The sequence below is a fragment of the Pygocentrus nattereri genome, chromosome 18 (genome assembly GCF_015220715.1).
Source record: "Pygocentrus nattereri isolate fPygNat1 chromosome 18, fPygNat1.pri, whole genome shotgun sequence".
In the NCBI taxonomy this organism is placed as follows: Eukaryota; Metazoa; Chordata; class Actinopteri; order Characiformes; family Serrasalmidae; genus Pygocentrus; species Pygocentrus nattereri.
In genome coordinates this window covers 21,041,882-21,061,676 of record NC_051228.1, presented here as the reverse complement: position 1 = coordinate 21,061,676, position 19,795 = coordinate 21,041,882, and the positions used below count along the sequence as shown (strand labels likewise).

The window sequence follows — 19,795 nt, the reverse complement described above, 5'->3', positions numbered from 1 at the left end:
AAGGTGTTGGAAACATTCCTCAGAGATTTTGGTCTGTATTGACATGATAACATCACGCAGTTGCTGCAGATTTGTTGGCAGCACATCTGATGTGAATCTCCCGTTCCATCCTATCCCAAGGGTGCTCTATTGGATTGAGATCTGGTGACTGTGGAGGCCACTGGACTACAGTGAACTCATGGTCATGGTCAAGAAACCAGTTTGAGATCATGAGCTTTGTAACATGGTGCATTATCCTGCTGGAAGTAGCCATCAGAAGATGGGTTCACTGTGGTCGTAAAGGGATAGACATGGTCAGCAACAATACTCAGGTAAAACAACCCAGCAGCAGGACCGCTACCTCTGCCTTTGTGCAAGGAGGAACAGGAGGAGCACTGCCAGAGCCCTGTAAAATGACCTCCAGCAGGCCACAAATGTGCATGTCTGCACAAACGGTTAGAAACCGACTCCATGAGGACGGTATGAGGGCCTGACGTCCACAGATGGGGGTTGTGCTCACAGACTGTCCAGGAGTTGGCGGATGCTTTAGTCCAGGTCTGGGAGGAGATCCCTCAGGAGACCATCCACCACCTCATCAGGAGCATGCCCAGGCATTGTAGGAAGGTCATACAGGCACGTGGAGGCCACACACAATACTGAGCCTCATTTTGACTTGTTTTAAGGACATTACATCAAAGTTGGAGCAGCCTGTCGTGTGTTTTTCCACTTTAATTTTGTGTGTGACTCCAAATCCAGGCCTCCATTTGTTAATAAATTTGATTTCCATTGATGATCTTTGTGATTTTGTTGCCAGCACATTCAACTTTGCACAGAACAAAGTATTCAATGAGAATATTTCATTCATTCAGATCTAGGTTGTGTTATTTGAGTGTTCCCTTTTTTTTTTTTTTTTTTTGGAGCTGTGTGTGTATATAATGACAAAAAACCACACACACACTATTTTATATATACATATATATATATATATATATATATATATATATATATATATATATATATATATATATATATATAGTGTGTGTGTGTTTTTTTTTTTTTGTCATAACCTCAATATTGCTGTGCACAAATGGTTCTGTTGGGATCCAAGGGGAGCTTCCACAGCATGGCTAGAGAAACCAAGTTTCTAAAGAGATCTGAGAGTGTGAAGAACCTTGTAAGTCTAAAGAACCTTCACATAATGTAAAGCTTTATGTGGAGGTTCCTTAACCTCTTATGATTGTGGGTATGTTTTGGTTTCTCCGTTTGAATTCACATGACCAAATTGTAAGGCAAACTGATCAGCAATTCCATTTCTTTATTTAGTAAAAGCTCCCTCAAATAAATAAAGTGTTTCACACATATGATCACACATATTGCAATATGCTTACTATTTACTTCTGAAAGCCAAAAATCTCAGACGCTTCGTATTATTCCATACAAATAATTTTTAACAAGCAGTTCACTTGAGTGTACACAGAGGCATTTACCATTTAGGAAAAAGGAACTGCACCGTTATCTGTTCAAGGTCACTCTAATCTTTCCAACATACAGAATAAAGAGAGAAGACAGCATATAAGGTTAAAAATAGACAAATGCTTTATTTAAAACAGGTTTCCATTCTTTTGCATTTAGGAGTGTAAGTTAAAACAGGAAGAAGTCCAAAAATGCATAAAATAAATTAGACAATAAAATGATTAGTCAGAGATTTAGACAGAGAAACATACAAAAATACAAGAGAGTTCATGCTTTGTCAGTTAATGGCAAAAAACTGGCACCAGAAAAAGAAAGAACACGCATTCTGTGTGTAACACAAACCACCCGCCTCAACTCAATGCTTTCGGTATGTTAAAGTAAAATGTACATATTTCATACCTTTAATGTTGGTCCACTTTCTGACTGACAGAACAACACGCTACATGAAATCATTAAAGTCAAAAACTCTTCGTTTTTTTACAAAATATATTAACTATAAACTATAAGCAAGTACCTTCATTAACACTTGTAGTTCATTAATGCCCTCAATATCAAACACTTCATTTAACGTCTCAACAAACTAACCACTTTCTCACTTTAGCACTGATGCAATCAGCCTTTTCAGTCATGGTCAAGCAAAGTCTAGCAAGCCCACCCTGTACACTTCTGGACGCACATCTGCTGGAGCAAATCTCTCAATTTCATCCAAAATTTCATCACTGTCGGAAAAGAACTCGCATCTCTTAATGTGTTACTTTACACAAGAAAGAAAAAGAAAAACTCTTCTCTTTAATCAGTGTTGGAAATATTTACCTCTTCAATTATTCTAATAAATAATATGTTGAATATTCTATAAGAATAAGAAAAGATTAAGATGTGTTTTACTCTGATTTGTTTGATCTTATTTCTTGTTATTTACTCTTATTATTATTCCAATTCCGTTTTACTACTGAAACAAAATATTACAACACAATGGAAAAACATTACTGATAAACAACTACTGTCATACCAAACGGCATAAAATGCTATCTGTTTGAATGTGTCCGTGATGAGCAGTGCAGCATCTTTATAACCATAATGTGACCCTGTTTTAGATTCTATGCACCATAAGCAAAAGCTTGTGCACCTGTTTGAAAGTCATTTTGTTGATTTACTAAGCAAAAATAAGTGAACACATCCTCTACAGAGAACACATTTGCACATTTTGGTGCAGGATTACTGTTTATTTGCTGAATTTGACATGTTGGAAAATATTAAAACAAAAAAGTGCCAAAGTTATGACATGTTTATATTTAGCATTTCATTTTTTCCCCCAATAAGTTCAACTGAAATAAATAGAAACTGTACACAAATTTGCAGAAAATGTTACATTTCAATTTGTTCCCGATAGGGAGTGTAGTATTTCTACACAGAAAATCAAAAAACATGCAGTTTTAACTGGGGTGCATACAACTGAATGTTTTTAAGCTGCTATAAACTCTAGTGTGCACTGAACTGTATTCCTCTCAACATCTTGGGCAGTTTTAATAAGTTGGCTCACTAGCCTGCATATTCTCGTTTATTCTCTGAAGATTCTCAGAAAGCATTTGGACTGCAGCGGGCAATTAAAACCAACATTATGCCCTCAAATTAAAGCTATAATATAGACGTCCAACTACTGCGGAGATGTCACTGCTGCTTGGACAGGAAAGGTTTGAGCAACATGGAAAAAAAAAAAAAAAAAAAAGAGTTTAAATCACTGCTTTTGCATGAAGTGCAGGCAGATTATGTTGGTCTCTTTAGATGCACTGATGCTAACATTTAGGTTCAGAAATGAAACTTTGCTTCCTTTCAGACTGAAATTATGGTGCAAAAGTGTGTACTTTCATAAAAATGGGTACAAGAACCTCCTCCTGAAGTCAAATTGCTTTTCAGTTTCCAAATATTTTAAATCATCCAGTTAGTGAATATTAGTTTATTCAACTTTTGGAGCATTTCTACTGGTCTGCTCATCCATTCATCATGAAAAACCACATAGCTGGTGTTTTCAAATTATGTCAATAAATAAAACATGACAAAAAAGAGACACAAAGTTCTGTTCCAACCACAACCATATTTTGGGATCTGATATGGCTTGGAGAGTAACATGACGTAGTGCTTTGGCTCAGTTACCAAAGTGAGTGGGGTTTATTTCTGAAATGATAGTTATTTATGTCTCTATTCACTTGGCAGCGTCCAAATGCTGAGCACTTGGCATCAACCCCACAGAAGCACTAATAAAAACCAAAAAGGCAGAGGAATAAACCTACACTAGACAGCAGTTCTCCAGGGTGGAACAGACAGTAGCGTGGCAGGTGTAGTGTAGTTTATGAGCTGGCATCAGTCAGATTGGCTTGTACAGCAGAGTGGTGACGTACTTCTTCTTATAACGATGTGTGGCACTGAGGACCATTACGCCGTCCTGTAAAAGACACAGCGAGGGAACATTTACAATCGGTAATTGCATCACTAAAAGCCTACTCACACCAAGGCTGACTGCTATGAATGGAAAAAAAGATTTTATTTTAGTTTTTTTTTAACATGAAACACCCTATGAATGTGTTAAGAATGCAACTGCCTGCAAAAGTCTGGGTGCCCCTGTCAAATAATGTTTGAGTTTCTAGGTGAGTCATATGCAAAACTTTGGGTGCCCCTGGTTAAATGCTTTAACACATCCACCTAAAAATGTGCACATTTTAATGCACAATTACTGTTTACTTGCTGAATGTAACATATAAAAAAAAAGTTATGTAAAAAGGTTATGGCACAGATCACGTTATATGTTAAAAAAAAAATCCCCAGTTTTCTTCCCAAACTGTAGACATATCCAATCCCACCCACTAGTTAAGACACCCCCAATAACACAATACCACCAGCGCTAAGAGGGTGAAAGCTAGCACAGGCTTCCACCACATATTTTAGAACTGCCACTAACACAAAGTCATTGGACAGGCAGCACTCAGAGGAAAGCACCAAACACCAGTACTTTCATATCAGCTAACAGACAACTGCGCTGACTAGCAGCACCCCAGGGGAGACAGGGCAGTCATCATACCCGTCCAGAGAGTGAGACAATAGCCTCAAGGCCACGGATGACTGTAGCATCACCGGGGATTGAACTCACGATTTCCTGAAGAGAGGGTCAACGCTTAGAAAGTTGCACCACTCGGGAGCCCGAGCGAATTAAGGTGTTATCTTGCTACAGGGTTGACATTGCTTTGAAAATGCAAATAAAAATTTGGCAACAGAAATATGTGTTTCCAATTTTTGTGTCAACGTTATCAATAATGTTGAACAACTATTTCATCCCCAGGATCTCGGTCTGAATAAACACACACAGTCAGTCTGACTCACTCATAATAAAAAGAGAAGTCTTTCAAAATGAGTGAATTAGAGACTGGGTGGCTTCTAAATAAGCCCTGGATTAATACGCTTGAAATCCTGCAAGTCAGAACTCATTGAACCCATAATTTTCTGGGCACAGTAGAAATGGTCCAAAATGAGAGGAAGCTGTAATAGAAAGACTGTGTTCCAGACTGAAATAGAAAAGGTACAAAGGGTCCAGTTCCCTAAAAGCAATGTAACATTACAATTATCTTCATTGTTAGGAGAGTCTGCGAATTCTACCATCTTCTATTTTCTAATCATGCTAGTTGAACTCCATCAGCAATTTCAGACCTGCCTCTTACCTTGATGGACAGAGCGTAGAGGTGGTTCAGCATGACATGATTTGGCTCAGGAAGTAAGGCAGGGTCACACTGGCAAAGAAAAAAAAAACGTTTTCTTTGTACAACTTTTTTTTCCAAAGATTTTCCAAAATTTCTGCATAATTATTATATCATTACTATGCTAAAAAAAAAAAATAATAATAACAGTGGTTTGATATGAAATGTTCAGTGGTGGTTATTACACAGAAACGTATTACATAAAATTATAATAAATATGCTGCCTGATGCAGCATAAATAATAATAATAATAATAATAATAATAAACACTATTTTATAGTAGTTCAGCACTCCCTATTGTTCAAGGTACGTCATTTTATTCAGAAGTCAGGGTGTCATTGTGTACAACCATATGAAATTTGGTGACAATCAAACCCAACCATTCATGAATTATAGCTGTCTAAGACAAATAAGCCACACTTTAGAACTGTATTGCTATGGCATGCAGGCAAATAATTCAAGCTTATTTTGATGGAGACATGATCAGAGGCGTATGTACTAGTTTGCAAAAGTAAATCATGCATATGATGCAAATAATCTAAAAATTAATTTTAGTAGAAGAGCACTGTGTGCTCTTTTTGTTTGGCCTTGCAATAATATTAATAATACAGTACTCTCCAAAGTTTCAGGCACCTTAGAAAATTACATTTAAAAGCCATGAGAAAATATTCTTCAAAATAGCTCAAGATAATTACTTTTCTTTAAATAGCACTTTTAAAAATGTATTTGTGTTTATTTCCATTTTTTTTGTAATGACATGGTAAAGTAAACCACACTTTCTGCTAATAATCATAATAAGCAGAACAATTTGAGATTTCAATATGCATTTCAAAATTTCTTAGTGTTTGGTGGCGTGTCCCACTTTTGCTTTAATAACAAATTGCACTAGAGTTGGCACAGATTCCACAGATGTGTGCAAAAGTCTCTGATGAGTAGAGCAAATCTACCTGAGAGTCGTCTGAACACGAGCTTCAGTGAAAGAGATTAATCTAAAAAAAAGATTTTGTACAAAGGCCTGAACAAAGTTGATAGTGATCTAGAAACCGTGCAGAATTTTAATTATTTCTTAACGTTGTTATTTTCAGCCTTAAAGACAAATATATATATATATATATATATATATATATATATATATATATATATATATATATATATATATGTATGTATGTATATATGTGTGTGTGTGTGTGTGTGTACAAAATGTAAAAAAAAAAAACTAGTTCCATCACTGGGGAGAGCACAATAGTACAATTATGTATTCAGTAAATTAGAACATTTTGAACTTAACAATTTAACAAAACTTATAAAAATCTTAAAGTGTAGATGGTTGTGAGCATTATCAACACTGTACAACAGGTATCAGTACAGTACACAATGAGCAGAACCTCTCAGGGCCTATTTTGTGCTTGGAGGCCAACTATGTGCATAATGACTACAGAATGAGCCACTCAAAACCGTCATTACATCAGGACATAATGAAAATGTGACTGTCAATCACAACACATCAGCAGATGTGTTTTACACTGTTCGCACTGTTGTTAGACTAATTTTCTATATTAGAGAATTTTTTTCTAAATTTAGTTTATTCTGTTAAAGCTGTATGCCTAGACATGTAAGCTTCATCAATATTTGAACGAGAGGGTTACAATCATGGATTAACAGCAACATACAGCACAATCAACCTGCACTCTATGGAGGATTTAAAGGCTCAATCTAGGAACATGCATTAACTCTGTTAAGAAAATATTAGTACCGTTAATAAATTACAAAAGTCATTAACATGTTTACAGCTGTAGATGTTTACCATCTAGAATCCTTTATGGGTACTGGAGGAGGAAAGGATAAGACGTTAGACTTACTGAGATGCCTGTGTCCTTATTGAGGATGACCTGTAGTAGATGAGGGGGGAGGATGGGAGGAGACTTGAACTTCTCATCCTGTTTGGGGACGTAAGCGTCCTGATGATATGGACCAGGAGGAGAGCTTGATAAATCTGAAGATTAGAGACAAAATCTCAATAGGATTGAGCTACAAACATGAAAAAATACACTCAAGGATTAAAATGTTCTACTGAGCTTCGCTGGAAATTTCATTTATTAGCCTTCAGTTGGGTTTTAAATTGTGCTATGAGCAGCCTTCCTGACAGTTAACATAACTGTGATTTATAAATCTACTTTGGCACGTATCTGAACAAAAACAGTACAAAGACAGGATATGTATTGTTTTGCCTCATCAACAACATCGGCCTTTTTGTAAGGGGCTTATTCTGAAACTGACGCCAAAAAAGTTTGTTGCCATGCTGAAAATATCTTACTGAGCTCAAAATAATACAACGAAGCAAACTTGCTCCTGCACCAGTTTTCTTCTAACATGTTGCAGGCATAAAATTTTGAATGAGTATATAATTAAAAAAACACAACGGCATGACAGGAAGTATATCCAGTAGCATAATGCTTATTTGCTCTACTGTACAAGTAATTTATTTTTACAAATGTGTGTTACTCTGTAATATTCTTTATATAATACTTTTTATAGTATATTTAATAGCACATGTCTACTTGACCTACATATGTACAGGCATTCATACCTGCATATGTACAGAAAAATCCACACATCTTATATGTACATCACCTGAGCTCCTTTCACATTGTTTGTTTTCTGTTTTTTTACTTTTTATTCTGTTCAGTATGTTATGTCATAAATGTGTTCACTCACCAAGATAAATCCCTTGTTTGTGTAACATACTTGGCAAAATAAAGCAATTCTGATTCTACAACATAAAATACTGTGTTTTTCTACAATTTTTTATTTAATACATGTTCAACAGAAATCACTAATTACTGCTGTTTTTATTGGAATTTCACACACATTTCTGGAACTGGGTTTATAAATACAAAATGAATCTTGATCACACCTGACATGTCCGAGCATTTCTGCGAGTCCACCATGAGGGCGTCAAAAACCTCAAAGTCCGTTTTCTTCACCTGGATTATGTTGTTGACAGTGCCCAGCTGATTGGTCACTACAGGCTGATAAAATAATACAACCACACAGAATAAGTTAGTATGTTGCAGCACAGGAACATCAGCAGTAGATGACAGAGCGTTATAATATACTCTTTGTCATTATTATTGTGACACTGGCCTTTGCGATTCTGCTCTAAAGATGGAATATGCAAATGAGCCTCTATCAAATCACAAGGATTTTCAGTATATGTCTTAATGTCAAAGCCAAAGGAAAATCATAAGCGCTGGCCCAAAAAAATCTAAATATTCAAGTAAGCTAGTTATGCTGGTATTTGTTTCCCTTCTTTAGGTAGCTTCTTTACCCTTCAGGCCTCAACAAATTTGTAGAACACTTGTGGATTCCTAATTCATTTTTAGAGTTAGAGGCTTATTTATAACCGTTTTAAATAAAACCTTAATTAAAAGCAGAAAAATGGAATTTACTCAACAATAGATGTGATTAGGCAATAAAAAAGTGCATTCCCAGGTAACATTAGTTAAAGGCTGAACACAGACACTCTCCCTCCATGATTCTGCAATGTCACTCCTTTTCTTTGAAAGGCTGAAGCAAAATAAGTTGGTGAAATGTGTTAAAGGAGCAAACAATGTTTAACGATCATTCAACTCAAACTCATTTCAAACTGCAGTTTAAAAAGACTATTTAGACCACAGACAGGGACTGATGCTGTGGAGAGACCGGCAATGAGAGCAGGTTACTAAATCGGTTAGGCCATAAATTCACATGAATTTAATATAAACTACTAAAATAACTTTTCAAGTTGTAAGTCCTGACTGATGTATGTTCACCTATAAAAGAAATGGGACCTCTAAGAATTCAGTGGAACTCATGGATTTATTCGGTAAACCAGCAATATTTTGATTTAAAAAAAAATTATATATATGAGACAAACAAACAAACATACATCTCAAATTAGGAAAGTGTAAATATTATGATTTTTAAAAGCTGTTCAGGCCAGCCATAGAAAAAGCACCACATTCTGGAGTGGTGGGCGATGGAAAGGAAACTTGAAATTAGTGGTTAACATTATTTTTCCCTGCCTGTTGATTCATGATGGCATTTTAGAAGGAGGACAGCACTATATTTTGATGGAAGATCACAAAAAAAACAAGCATTTAGCCTTTTTAAAATAATATGAATTGTCCTTAATAGGACCAGGAACATGAACTAATACGGTAATTTTTTTAAAAATTCACTTTAAACTTCATGGTTCCAGACGTGAGTTTCTGTGGGTGTTACATGAACACCTTGAACCAATCCATCAATAAAAATATGTATATATATATTTGTCAAAAATAATGCAGGTCAATCTTTAACTATATCACATGGTTCATTCATCAGGGCATCTTTATCATACTGCAATCACAATACAGATCAATGCATTCTCAATCTAGCATTTTGTCCATATTATGCATGTTATTTGTTTTTGTACCATTTCTTATTTAATACATGTTTAACAGAAATCACTAATTACTGCTCTCTGTTTTTATTGGCATTGTCATTTTACATCAGGGTAGCTGAAGCAACATACTGCCAAAGCATAACAGTATCAAGAATTAAAATAATAATAAAAAAAAAACTATTGTCCGTTTTCTGGATTAAATTAGATACTAATGAGATTTTCTATCCTTTTATACTCTATTCTATTATCGAAGGCTCACTATAAATACTTGTATCAGTGACTGAGGGGAAAATGTGAAGCTGAAGTTGGTCACCTCTGAGGGGTCATGGGTCCACTGTCCATCCACATAAAATTTATACTGGTGTTCACCCTCAGGTAAGTCCACAATTGCCACAAAATTGTTTTGACTAGTGGAGAGAAAAAGAGAGAGAAAGGCTTTGAATCAAATCTCATATGAATCCAGATACAGCAGGATAATTCAGGCAGAACGGTGCTCTAAGCCAGGGGCGGCGATGCTCCACCTGGAGTTGTCTGCTATAGTTCTAACCTTAAGGTCACACTATTAAAATATTCGTCTGTAGATGCAAGGATGATAAGACTGGCTCACTGAAAAAAACACTGTAGGTATCAAGATAATGGAGCCAAAATGTGTGTGTTAATATCAAGTTTATCACCAAATTACACCCGGTCTGAAGTATCATTTACACACAAAATGCACCGCTGATGCCTGAATACCAGTAAATCATCAGACTAGACTATATAGCACTAGCAGGAGAGAAATTAACAGGAAAAACTCTCTCAAAACATGACGTAGCGTAATAATATGTCCGTGGACATATCGCGTGACAATCGAAGAGGGGTTGGAACCGTTGATGTTTCGTTGATTTTCTGAGAGAAAAACGTGAGAAAGACGTCCTCTACAGCATAGAAACTTAAATATGGTATTTTTCTGCAAAATATACTCCACAATAATTTAACATATTAAAAACCAAACAAAAAAGTTTTGTTTTGTTTTTATGTTAAATTTCCCAAATAAACAGTAATTGTGCACTAAAATGTGAAAAAGTGTGTTTTGTATAGGACGTGTTCACATATTTGCACTTCAATAACATCAATAACACGTCATTTAACCATTTATCTTTAGCATATGACCATATGGGACATACACTCACCATAATAAACTTATTTTGTATTTTTTACACAGCTTTAACAAAATGTATGTCTTTTTAAATAGAAATAAATAGGTTCAAATGAGCAAATAAGACAAATGAAACCCCAGACTACTCAAAAGGATCGACAGGTCCTGATTGATTATTAATTATAAAATTATTTGACAGCTTTAACTGAATATACTGTGTACATTATTATTTCTTTTTCTGTTTTCTTAGATTTGGCAACACTTCTGCAGATATATTTTGTTCATGTAGAAATGATGCACACGTATGAAACAAGTAGATTCAATGCACAACTTTTCTCAGTGAAATAATGAAGCCAAATAATGACGTTTCCTTTCATACCTCCTAGTCAGAGGAATCTTATTTGTCCAATTGTTAAAGGTTCCAGAGATATAGACTTCTTTCCCTGCACCTGTCCAGCGAAATACTGTGGGTCGTGCCAAGGGACCTTTATCTCTGCCCTCTATGTCCTGCCTCCAGTCAAGAAACTCTTCTTTCTCTAATGGAGCCTGTGGAGGAGGAAGAAAAACACAATACAGCCACAGAAACCGCTAAATTACTTCAATAATTAAGTTTTTCATGCACCAGGCAACTGAGCACAGTCCGAAACAGCACCTAGTTTAATAATATAACTGTTTATTTGCACACCTATGGTTTTATATTAGTCCAAGACTTCTAGTTCTAAGAAATGACTGTGTGTGAACTTGCTGTATTCTATTTTTAAGCACAGCTATAAAAAAGGCTTGGAGCAAAGCGTTTCTCAATATTTGCATTACTACCACAGCTAGAGTGGAACGCAGGAAAAGCGGAGTGGAAGAAAACTCACACCCTAACTTTTAAAAGTTTAGAATCACAATTAAGAAGTTTGGATTCACTGTTTTAAAAAATATAAAGCCAGTTTAGTTACAGATACATGTGTAATGAATCTCATGTGATGCTAGGACTCTACTTCACAGGTTTCTAATACTTCAAGGAGGCTAAGGACTAACATGATGGACAGAGCTGTAGATGAAAATACATGAGAAAGTTGCACATCAAGAATGAAGTTAAAATGAAATGAATACCCAGAATGTCACAAATTTAATAAAAAGGTAAATCAAACCTTTGCGTGGAAAACCTGACAAGATATTGTTGTAAATAGATGATTATTAGTGATGCACTAGAAATGAAAATTCTTGACCGAAAACCAAAATAGAAATTCAGTGTACACTTTATATCAAAACCAAGAGTTGTTTTAATATAATTCTTTTATTTTTTTAGTTTTATTTGTGCTGTTAAAGTAACTAAATAATGCGCATAATACTTCAAAAGGTGAAAATCACTATGTTGTTAAATATTATTACATTTTCAAAGTCCATGGCTTCCCAACGCCATCTCAAGCTAATTTCCAGAGTTCTTCCACTATAATGACGGAAAACTTTTTTTAATTTATATATTTATATGTACAGCACATGGTCTTAAGCTTCTCCTGTGCTATTAGCACACAAGTTGCTTCAGCATTTGTAGTTTAATGAGAAGAAACAGCCACAAACCCCAGGAGGATCTAACAAATGCATGGGTTAGCAGTATTTGCTGCAGTAAAAATGTAAAAAAGTTTTTTACCAGGTGATATTACTAACATTACTAGCTTATATTCTAACATTCTATATTACTATGTTGGTTCTTAACATTATATACTAACACCAGTTGCCAGTATTAGTGTGATTTCCATTAAAGAATTTCATTCAGTTCATGTTAAAATGTATGCAGGTTTGAATTTTTCTGTGCTGACCTGCACAGGACAGATTAGGACACGTGTTTCAATGACCACTTCTCATTTCATCTTTTGCTTTTATCAGGGCAAAAACTTTTTTTTCTTTTTATTTTGTTCATTTTACAGCCAAAAAAGTTTTAAGCCACTAATAATTATTGTGTATTATTTATTATTGATGACTTAATGACTTTACATATAAAAAGCTTTAATAAGCTGATGAATTGGGATGTTAAAGTCAATGTGAATGGGAAATGAGAACTCATTCTGCTTCCTTATTGTGGCATGTTTCCAACTGAATCAGGGCGTGTCTCTGAGCTAGCATTTTCTGTCAAAGATAGGTGAGGGTGATGGGAGGGATCGTGAAACATGACATTATTGGTTAATGTCATTTTTCAAGCCCACTCGTGAACAGTGACACAGTAAAAAAGTCACAGGATGTTTATGGGAGGAGCAAAAGTCCATTGATGTTTATGACTTTGACGTTCATGATGAACAGGTTGGAGAATTTGTAAAAGATTCACAGCTTACAAACTAAACCACACTGCCACAGTACCTTAATGTCATCCCCGTGAAAAATATCAGCATCTTCAGGACTGTCCATCAGGATTTTTGGACGATCCCCCTCCTTAGCTCCACGGCTGTCCCTGCGATGGGCTTTCTCGCCCTGCCCAACAGCTGCCCTTTCGCTGCTTGTATTCCCCATTGTGTCTTCAGAAGTGTCGCAAAGAGCTCACACGGGGCACGTCGCCAAAGCTTTGATTACACTGTGGGCAAACAGATAAAACATAGTCCACTGCAGTGGGAAACAAACTGCAAAAGCACATGCCAACCTGTCACTTGCACTGCTGTGTTAACAGATATGTTTGGACAGAGCTGGTCGACACGTTCTCTATATTCAGACATGCAAACTCATGAAAAAGGTGACAAATTCAGATAAGAACCACCATCATCCACCACCTACCCCTATGCACCATATGGAAGGCTGGAAGCTCTGCACCCTGGAGAAAATTCTAATGATTTTTTACCATTACTGTTCACTCAAAAACTAAAATATAGGAAAAGATATAAAAATGCACTCCCCGGCCGGGTGACCGGGGTCCTCTCTGTGTGGAGTTTGCATGTTCTCCCCGTGTCTGCGTGGGTTTCCTCCGGGTTCTCCGGTTTCCTCCCACAGTCCAAAGACATGCAGTCAGGCCAACTGGACATGCTACATTGCCCCTAGGTGTGAGTGTGTGAGTGACTGTCTGTGTCTGTGTGTCTGCCCTGCGATGGACTGGCGACCTGTTCAGGGTGTATCCTGCCTTCCACCCAAAGACTGCTGGGATAGGCTCCAGCTCCCCCCGCGACCCTGACGGAGAAGCGGCTTAGAAAATGGATGGATGGATGGATAAAAATGCACGTCAAAAGTTACAAATGATTGTCAGTATAAAATCAGAAAAACTCCCTTCATTTGTGTACCTTCTGCTAAAAAGTCTATTTTGGCTCCTAAGTCTTTGTATTGGTGCACTGTGCGTGGACCCCATTGATTGTAGCTTGTGGCTATATTTATCGACTGTTGCTTAGAAGTCATAGCTTTCACAACAGCACATAAAAATCAACATGTTGTATGAAGAACAGCATCAATTCCAGATCAAACTTGAGTAATATCTGATTGTTCTGGTTGCAAACCATGACAACTTACACTTACTGACCTATGCTGGAAGGAGAGAAATTGGATCTCATTTCATTGTTAAGCTAATGTTATGCTAAGAGCGTATTTCCAAATAAATTTTTGCTGCTGTGGCAAATCTGTGGGGAGACACTGCAGATGTTTATCTTAGTTCTGAATGGTTCATAGAAACAAAACATTATACAGACTGGATGAAAATAACATGCTGTAACATTTCCACATTGTCCTTACTGGCAGGAGAGCAGTACCTTTTATTGTACCACATACACACACACACACACACACACACACACACACAGTAGCTCACAAAAGTGAGTACACCCCTCACATTTTCACAAATATTTCATTATATCTTTTAATGGGGTAACACTATAGAGATTAAACTTGGATATAATGTAAAGTACTCAGTGTACAGCTTGTATGGCAGTCCAGATTTACTGTCATGTGAAAATAACACACAGCCATTAATGTCCAAATAGCTGGCAACACAAGTGAGTACACCTCACAGTGAACATGTCCAGATGTGTCGTTGTCCCTCCCTGGTGTCATGTAAATCATTACAAAGTTCCAGGTGTGAAAGGGGAGCAGGGCTGTTAAATTTGGCATTTTGGGTACAATTCACTCATACTGGCCACTGGATATTCAACATGGCACCTCATGGCAAAGAACTGAGGATATGAGAAATAGTATTGTTGCTCTCCACAAAGATGGCCTAGGCTATAAGAAGATAACACCCTGAAACTGAGCAACAGCACGGTGGTCAAGGTCATACAGTGGTTTTCCAGGACAGGTTCCACTCCGAAAAGGCCCCAATACTAATACTAATACTCAAAAACACTAAAGTCTGACCTTTTTTAGCGCTGTAACAATGCTTTCGTTGTGAGGATTTAATGCTGCTAAAGCTTGTTAGGATGTACAGAAAGAGAAAAATTTGCTGTAGGACAGTACAGTTACGCCACTTATCACATCACTCACAGTCACAGGAGAGCAGATCGCCAGCCGGCATAATAACTATAACTCCACATTTCAGACGTTGCCAAAGTATATTTAGTAAAGTATATTTATGCTATCAAGGCTTTTGCTAGAACGTGGAAGTGTGAGAATGGTGTATTATATCGAAAATGCATCTAACCTCTTATCAAGTAGCATCAACTCGGTCTGCATGGCCGTTGTCCCAGAAGGACAGCTCTTCTGCAGCTGATGCAAACAGTTTGCTGAAGACAAGCAGTCCAAGAATATGGATTACTGGAACCATGTCCTGTGGTCTGACGACATCAAGATAAACTTGTCTGGCTCAGATGGTGTTCAGCATGTGTGGTGGTGCCCGGTTGAGGTGTACCAAGACAACTCTCTCTTGCCTACAGTCAAGCATGCTGGTGGTAGCATCATGGTCTGGGACTGCACGAGTGCTGCCGGCACTGGGAGCTGCGGTTCATTGAGGGAAACGTGAAACGTACTGTGAGAATGTACTGTGACTGAAGCAGAGCAGGATCCCCTCCCTTCAGAAACTGCACTGTTTGACTGTTTTCCAACTTGATAACAACCCCAAACACACCTCCAAGAGGACAACTGCCTTGCTGAAGGTAAAGGTGATGGACTGGCCAAGTATGTTCCCAGACCTAAACCCAATTGAGCACGTGTGGGGCATCCTCAGCTAACATCCACCTGTGATATCGTCATGGAGGTGTGGAAGAGGATTCCAGTAGCAACCTGTGCAGCTCTGGTGAATTCCATGCCCAAGAGGGTTAAGGCAGTGCTAAATAACAATGGTGATCACACAAAATACTGAGAATTTGAGCACAATCTGGACACGTTCACTGTGAGGTGTACTCACTTGTGTTGCCAGGTATTTGGACATTAATGGCTGTGTGTTGAGTTATTTTCAGAGGACAGTAAATCTAAACTGCTATACAAGCTGTACACTGACTATTTTAAGTTATATCCAAGTTTCATTTTTATAAAATATTTGCAGAAATGTGAGTGGTGCACTCAATTTTGTGAGATACTGCGCATATATATATATATATATATATATATATATATATATATATATATATATATATATATATATATATATATATATATATATATATATATATATATACACACACACACACACACACACATCTGCAGAACCATTTAATCTTGCAGGTCCTTGAGTGGTCATGGTTCATGGCTCATTTTCTTTGCCAGAGAACCCTTAAAGAACCATAATTTTTTAAGAGTGGATGTAAGTTATGTTTTGTATTTTAACGCATTAACAAATAGTTACATCATTTGTTTATATCAGTGTGCACTAATATTTCCTATTTTTACTGTTATGGCTGATATTGTAACACTCACATTACACACACTTCTACCTGTACAAATAAAAAAAGTTGAAACTGATGAATAACAAAACTGTAAGTGAAATCTGTGTGCACTTATTTTATGATGAGATTCCACCACACACAATTTACTATACAGGTCATATGCGTCAGGCTCCAGGCCTCGGAGGCCAAAACGCTGCAGACTTCAGCACACTGCCTCATTAAGCACACCTGATTCTGCTCAACAGCTAATTTGCAAAGCCTTCTTAAATTGAATTCAGAGAGTTAGATGGGGGTAAATGCTAATCTCTGCAGGACCCAGAAGGTCCCCTAGTTTGACCTGCCTGATATAGGAGCACTCTGTGGTTCTATCACTGCAGACTTTATTCCATCTGTTCCTCTACCTATCTTTCATAGTCCCCTTTTACCCTGTTCTTCAATGGTCAGGACCACCAAAGAGCAGGTACAAATCAGTAATAGAACTTTAAATCGAACCTATATGGTAACAAGACCTGATAAAATGAACACCGTGTAGACATCCCTAATAAACCAGCCATGCATAGAGGCGAGAATCCAGAGAAAGAGATGCACCACTCCAGACAGCACACTTTCACTGGTCCTCAGCCCAGTGCTGGGGTATTAATACCCATCCAGCCAACCCCAGGCTCCTGGGCATCCCATTATATTGGTCAATGTTTTTCTTTTGAGATTAAAACTGTGCATGCATAGGAATGAGTGCAGCTGAATTCAGAAGGGATATTAATAAACTCCTGGGCATACAGTATACCTATAATAATCACATGTTCCCCAACTCCATGCCTACACAGCAAAATGTACTGTTTCTCCTGCTCTGTCTAACCTGACTACCTGTAGTAGCTTACAGCAATATTCCAAGAAGCAGGACTGGCACCTGGAATAACCAAAGGTTTTCCACCCACGTAAGCAACACTAGGATTTACCCAGGCACAATGTTACATTTTCCCCCACAAAGTGGTAGCAATTTAAGCACAAGGTCAAACTGCCCGAGCAAACTAGTAGAGCAAACAGAGTCTGCTGCATTCCAAGGACGGCTGCTTAGAGCAGCACATGGTGGGAATGTAAAGTGATGCATATTCCACCATCAGCTTGACTTTAAATGGCGAGTGGTGCTGCACGTTCGCCTGCCATCACAAGCCACAATGAAGCTGAGGTTAGCTTCTTGTTTGCCAGCTTCTTTGAACTTACAGTCCCACCTTAAATAGTGCAGTAGTTATGTATTTAAGATGGAACAGGAAATTTAAATATTGAGCCTGAGATTAAAGGGGAATTTTTCACAAATTCTACACAATTATATTGTTAAGATGAAAGCAAAGTCGTTGAGAGTGGTTTGGTACGAAATGCTCTGTTGTAGAGAAACTTACTGAGTCAGAATTGTTCACAGTGGTGGTGATAGGAACCAGACGTCCACCTCTAAAAGCTCCCTCACAGACAGTTATTACATGAAGTGGTTATGAATACACTGCCTGATGTCTGACACATAGTTTTGTGGTAATGTTTTGGCTTACAATGCACTGGAATATATTATTTTCTATCTATAAACTATTTGTGTTGCAGACATGGTTACCCCCTGGTTCCTATTACCATCACTGGAAAGAAACCACGGTCTCTACAATGAACCATTTCACATCAAACCACGCTGAAGGACTCTGTTTACATCTCAACCACTAAATTATGCAGAACTTTTGGCGAAAAAATGACGGAATTCCCCTTTAACCATCCCATATCTGCCTCCACGGGTTAGCCAGCTAGCGAGCTAAATGTAAACAGTAGATAGCGTTGCTAGCCGGTAGCCGGTAACCAACAACAAGAAGGTGGGCAATGTGTGCATCAGCTGAACTTCGCTAACGCTACGTTTTACGGTTTTCACGACTGGAACTGCTAAGCCAGTGGTTCCCTAGTATGCTAAAACGACTACAAAGACTAAATAAACAAATGTAATTTGCAAAAATATACAAAAGGATAGAAGCTAGTGGTAGATGGTCCAAACTTGAAAGCTACCACAAACACATTAACCCAGACCGTTACCCTGCGTTTCTCGCTCAAACGAGGCTAAAGTCAGCTTCATATTCGCCAGCTTCTTCTTCGAATGACCCCGTGCCACCTTAAACGGTGCCGCAATTGCAGTCCGGCGCCTGGTGTATTATAATCATAACTGCTGCACCTTTTAAGGTAGAACGGGGAAATTCGCACAAGAAGCTGGCGATAAGAAGCCGACTTCAGCCTCGCACCACTCAAGGTCGTTAGCAGTTTCATCGTCACTCTAGTGAATGGTGGTTAAATCTCTCACTCACCTTATTCGTTTTCTGAGCAGCTGGTGGGCAGCTGGTGTGCGTCAGACAGAGATATTCGGCTGATTTTACCTCATTTTTTAATCCACGTTTATTTTTTATCACTGCATCACATCTCCGCCCCCTACAGTGCTAATCCCACTGCGCATGCGTGGGCTGAAACACATGCGAGGGCCACTAGATGGAGACAAACAACAGAGACCGTTAAACTGGAGTGGCGATGGAGTCACAGCACTGAAATATAATATAAAATATAGAATAAAATACATGGAAAAACGCAAGAAATGCTGTTTTTTGTTGCGTGAAGATGTTTTTTTTGTGTATTTGGCCTGTTTTTGGCATCTCTCACACAACTTATGGAAAAAGTCCTATAACAAGACTGAACTAGTAGTTTTGTAGTTTGTCATAGAAGACTGGATTCTAAAAAACTCCTCATTTTTATTTTGCAGCGACTCTGAGTCACAGACCATATTTTTCCAGCTATGTGCATACATACATTTTACTTTGTTAATTTAACACAAACTGTCAGCCTTCTTCAAAAGTCTGGACACCCCAGGCAAATGACCTATATTGTTGATTTTTGCGATAAACTGCAAAAAAAAAAAAAGAAAGAAAGAAAATGTTAGTGCACAGTTACTATGTTTGATGCACTTAAAAAGTAAAACAGAGACCACAATAAAATAAAAAATAGTTGTGGCATGTACAAAAGTTTGGACACCCTACTAAGCCAGTACCTCCTCTGGCAGACCTCACAGCTTGCGCAAACTTTTTGTAGGCAGCTAAGGGTCTTTTTATTCCTGTGTAAGCTAAAGTTTCCAACAGGTCCCACACTCATCAGCTGACAGTCCTTAATAACAATTCTTTCTGCCTAAGTGGTCCTAAAAATCAGTTAAGGCCAAATGAGTCAAGCAAGTTCTGAGACTGTGTAACTGGAAAGGTGT

General features: G+C 37.7%; 1 protein-coding gene across 1 annotated transcript; it reads right to left on the bottom strand.

The window, feature by feature from the left end:
- Positions 1 to 1,552: 1,552 nt before the first annotated feature.
- prkab1a (protein kinase, AMP-activated, beta 1 non-catalytic subunit, a) lies at positions 1,553 to 18,990 on the bottom strand. Its single transcript, XM_017697253.2, has 8 exons — positions 18,858 to 18,990; positions 13,103 to 13,313; positions 11,139 to 11,305; positions 9,935 to 10,028; positions 8,110 to 8,224; positions 7,055 to 7,188; positions 5,160 to 5,228; positions 1,553 to 3,892 (listed from the first exon to the last, which is right to left on the bottom strand). The coding sequence occupies exons 2-8, from the start codon at positions 13,250 to 13,252 to the stop codon at positions 3,815 to 3,817; spliced, it is 807 nt and encodes a 268-aa protein (XP_017552742.1). The 5' UTR covers positions 13,253 to 13,313; positions 18,858 to 18,990; the 3' UTR covers positions 1,553 to 3,814.
- Between the last annotated feature and the right edge of the window lie 805 nt (positions 18,991 to 19,795).

What these genes read in the sequence shown, in the direction of transcription:
- prkab1a (XM_017697253.2), bottom strand. Translation starts at nt 13,252, where the DNA reads ATGGGGAATACAAGCAGCGAAAGGGCAGCTGTTGGGCAGGGCGAGAAA. An exon ending in TTCACGGGGATGACATTAAG is followed by an intron (nt 11,306 to 13,102) that starts GTACTGTGGCAG and finishes CCTCCTCCACAG; the next exon opens with GCTCCATTAGAGAAAGAAGA. An exon ending in GAAATGCTCGGACATGTCAG is followed by an intron (nt 7,189 to 8,109) that starts GTGTGATCAAGA and finishes TCTAATCTTCAG; the next exon opens with ATTTATCAAGCTCTCCTCCT.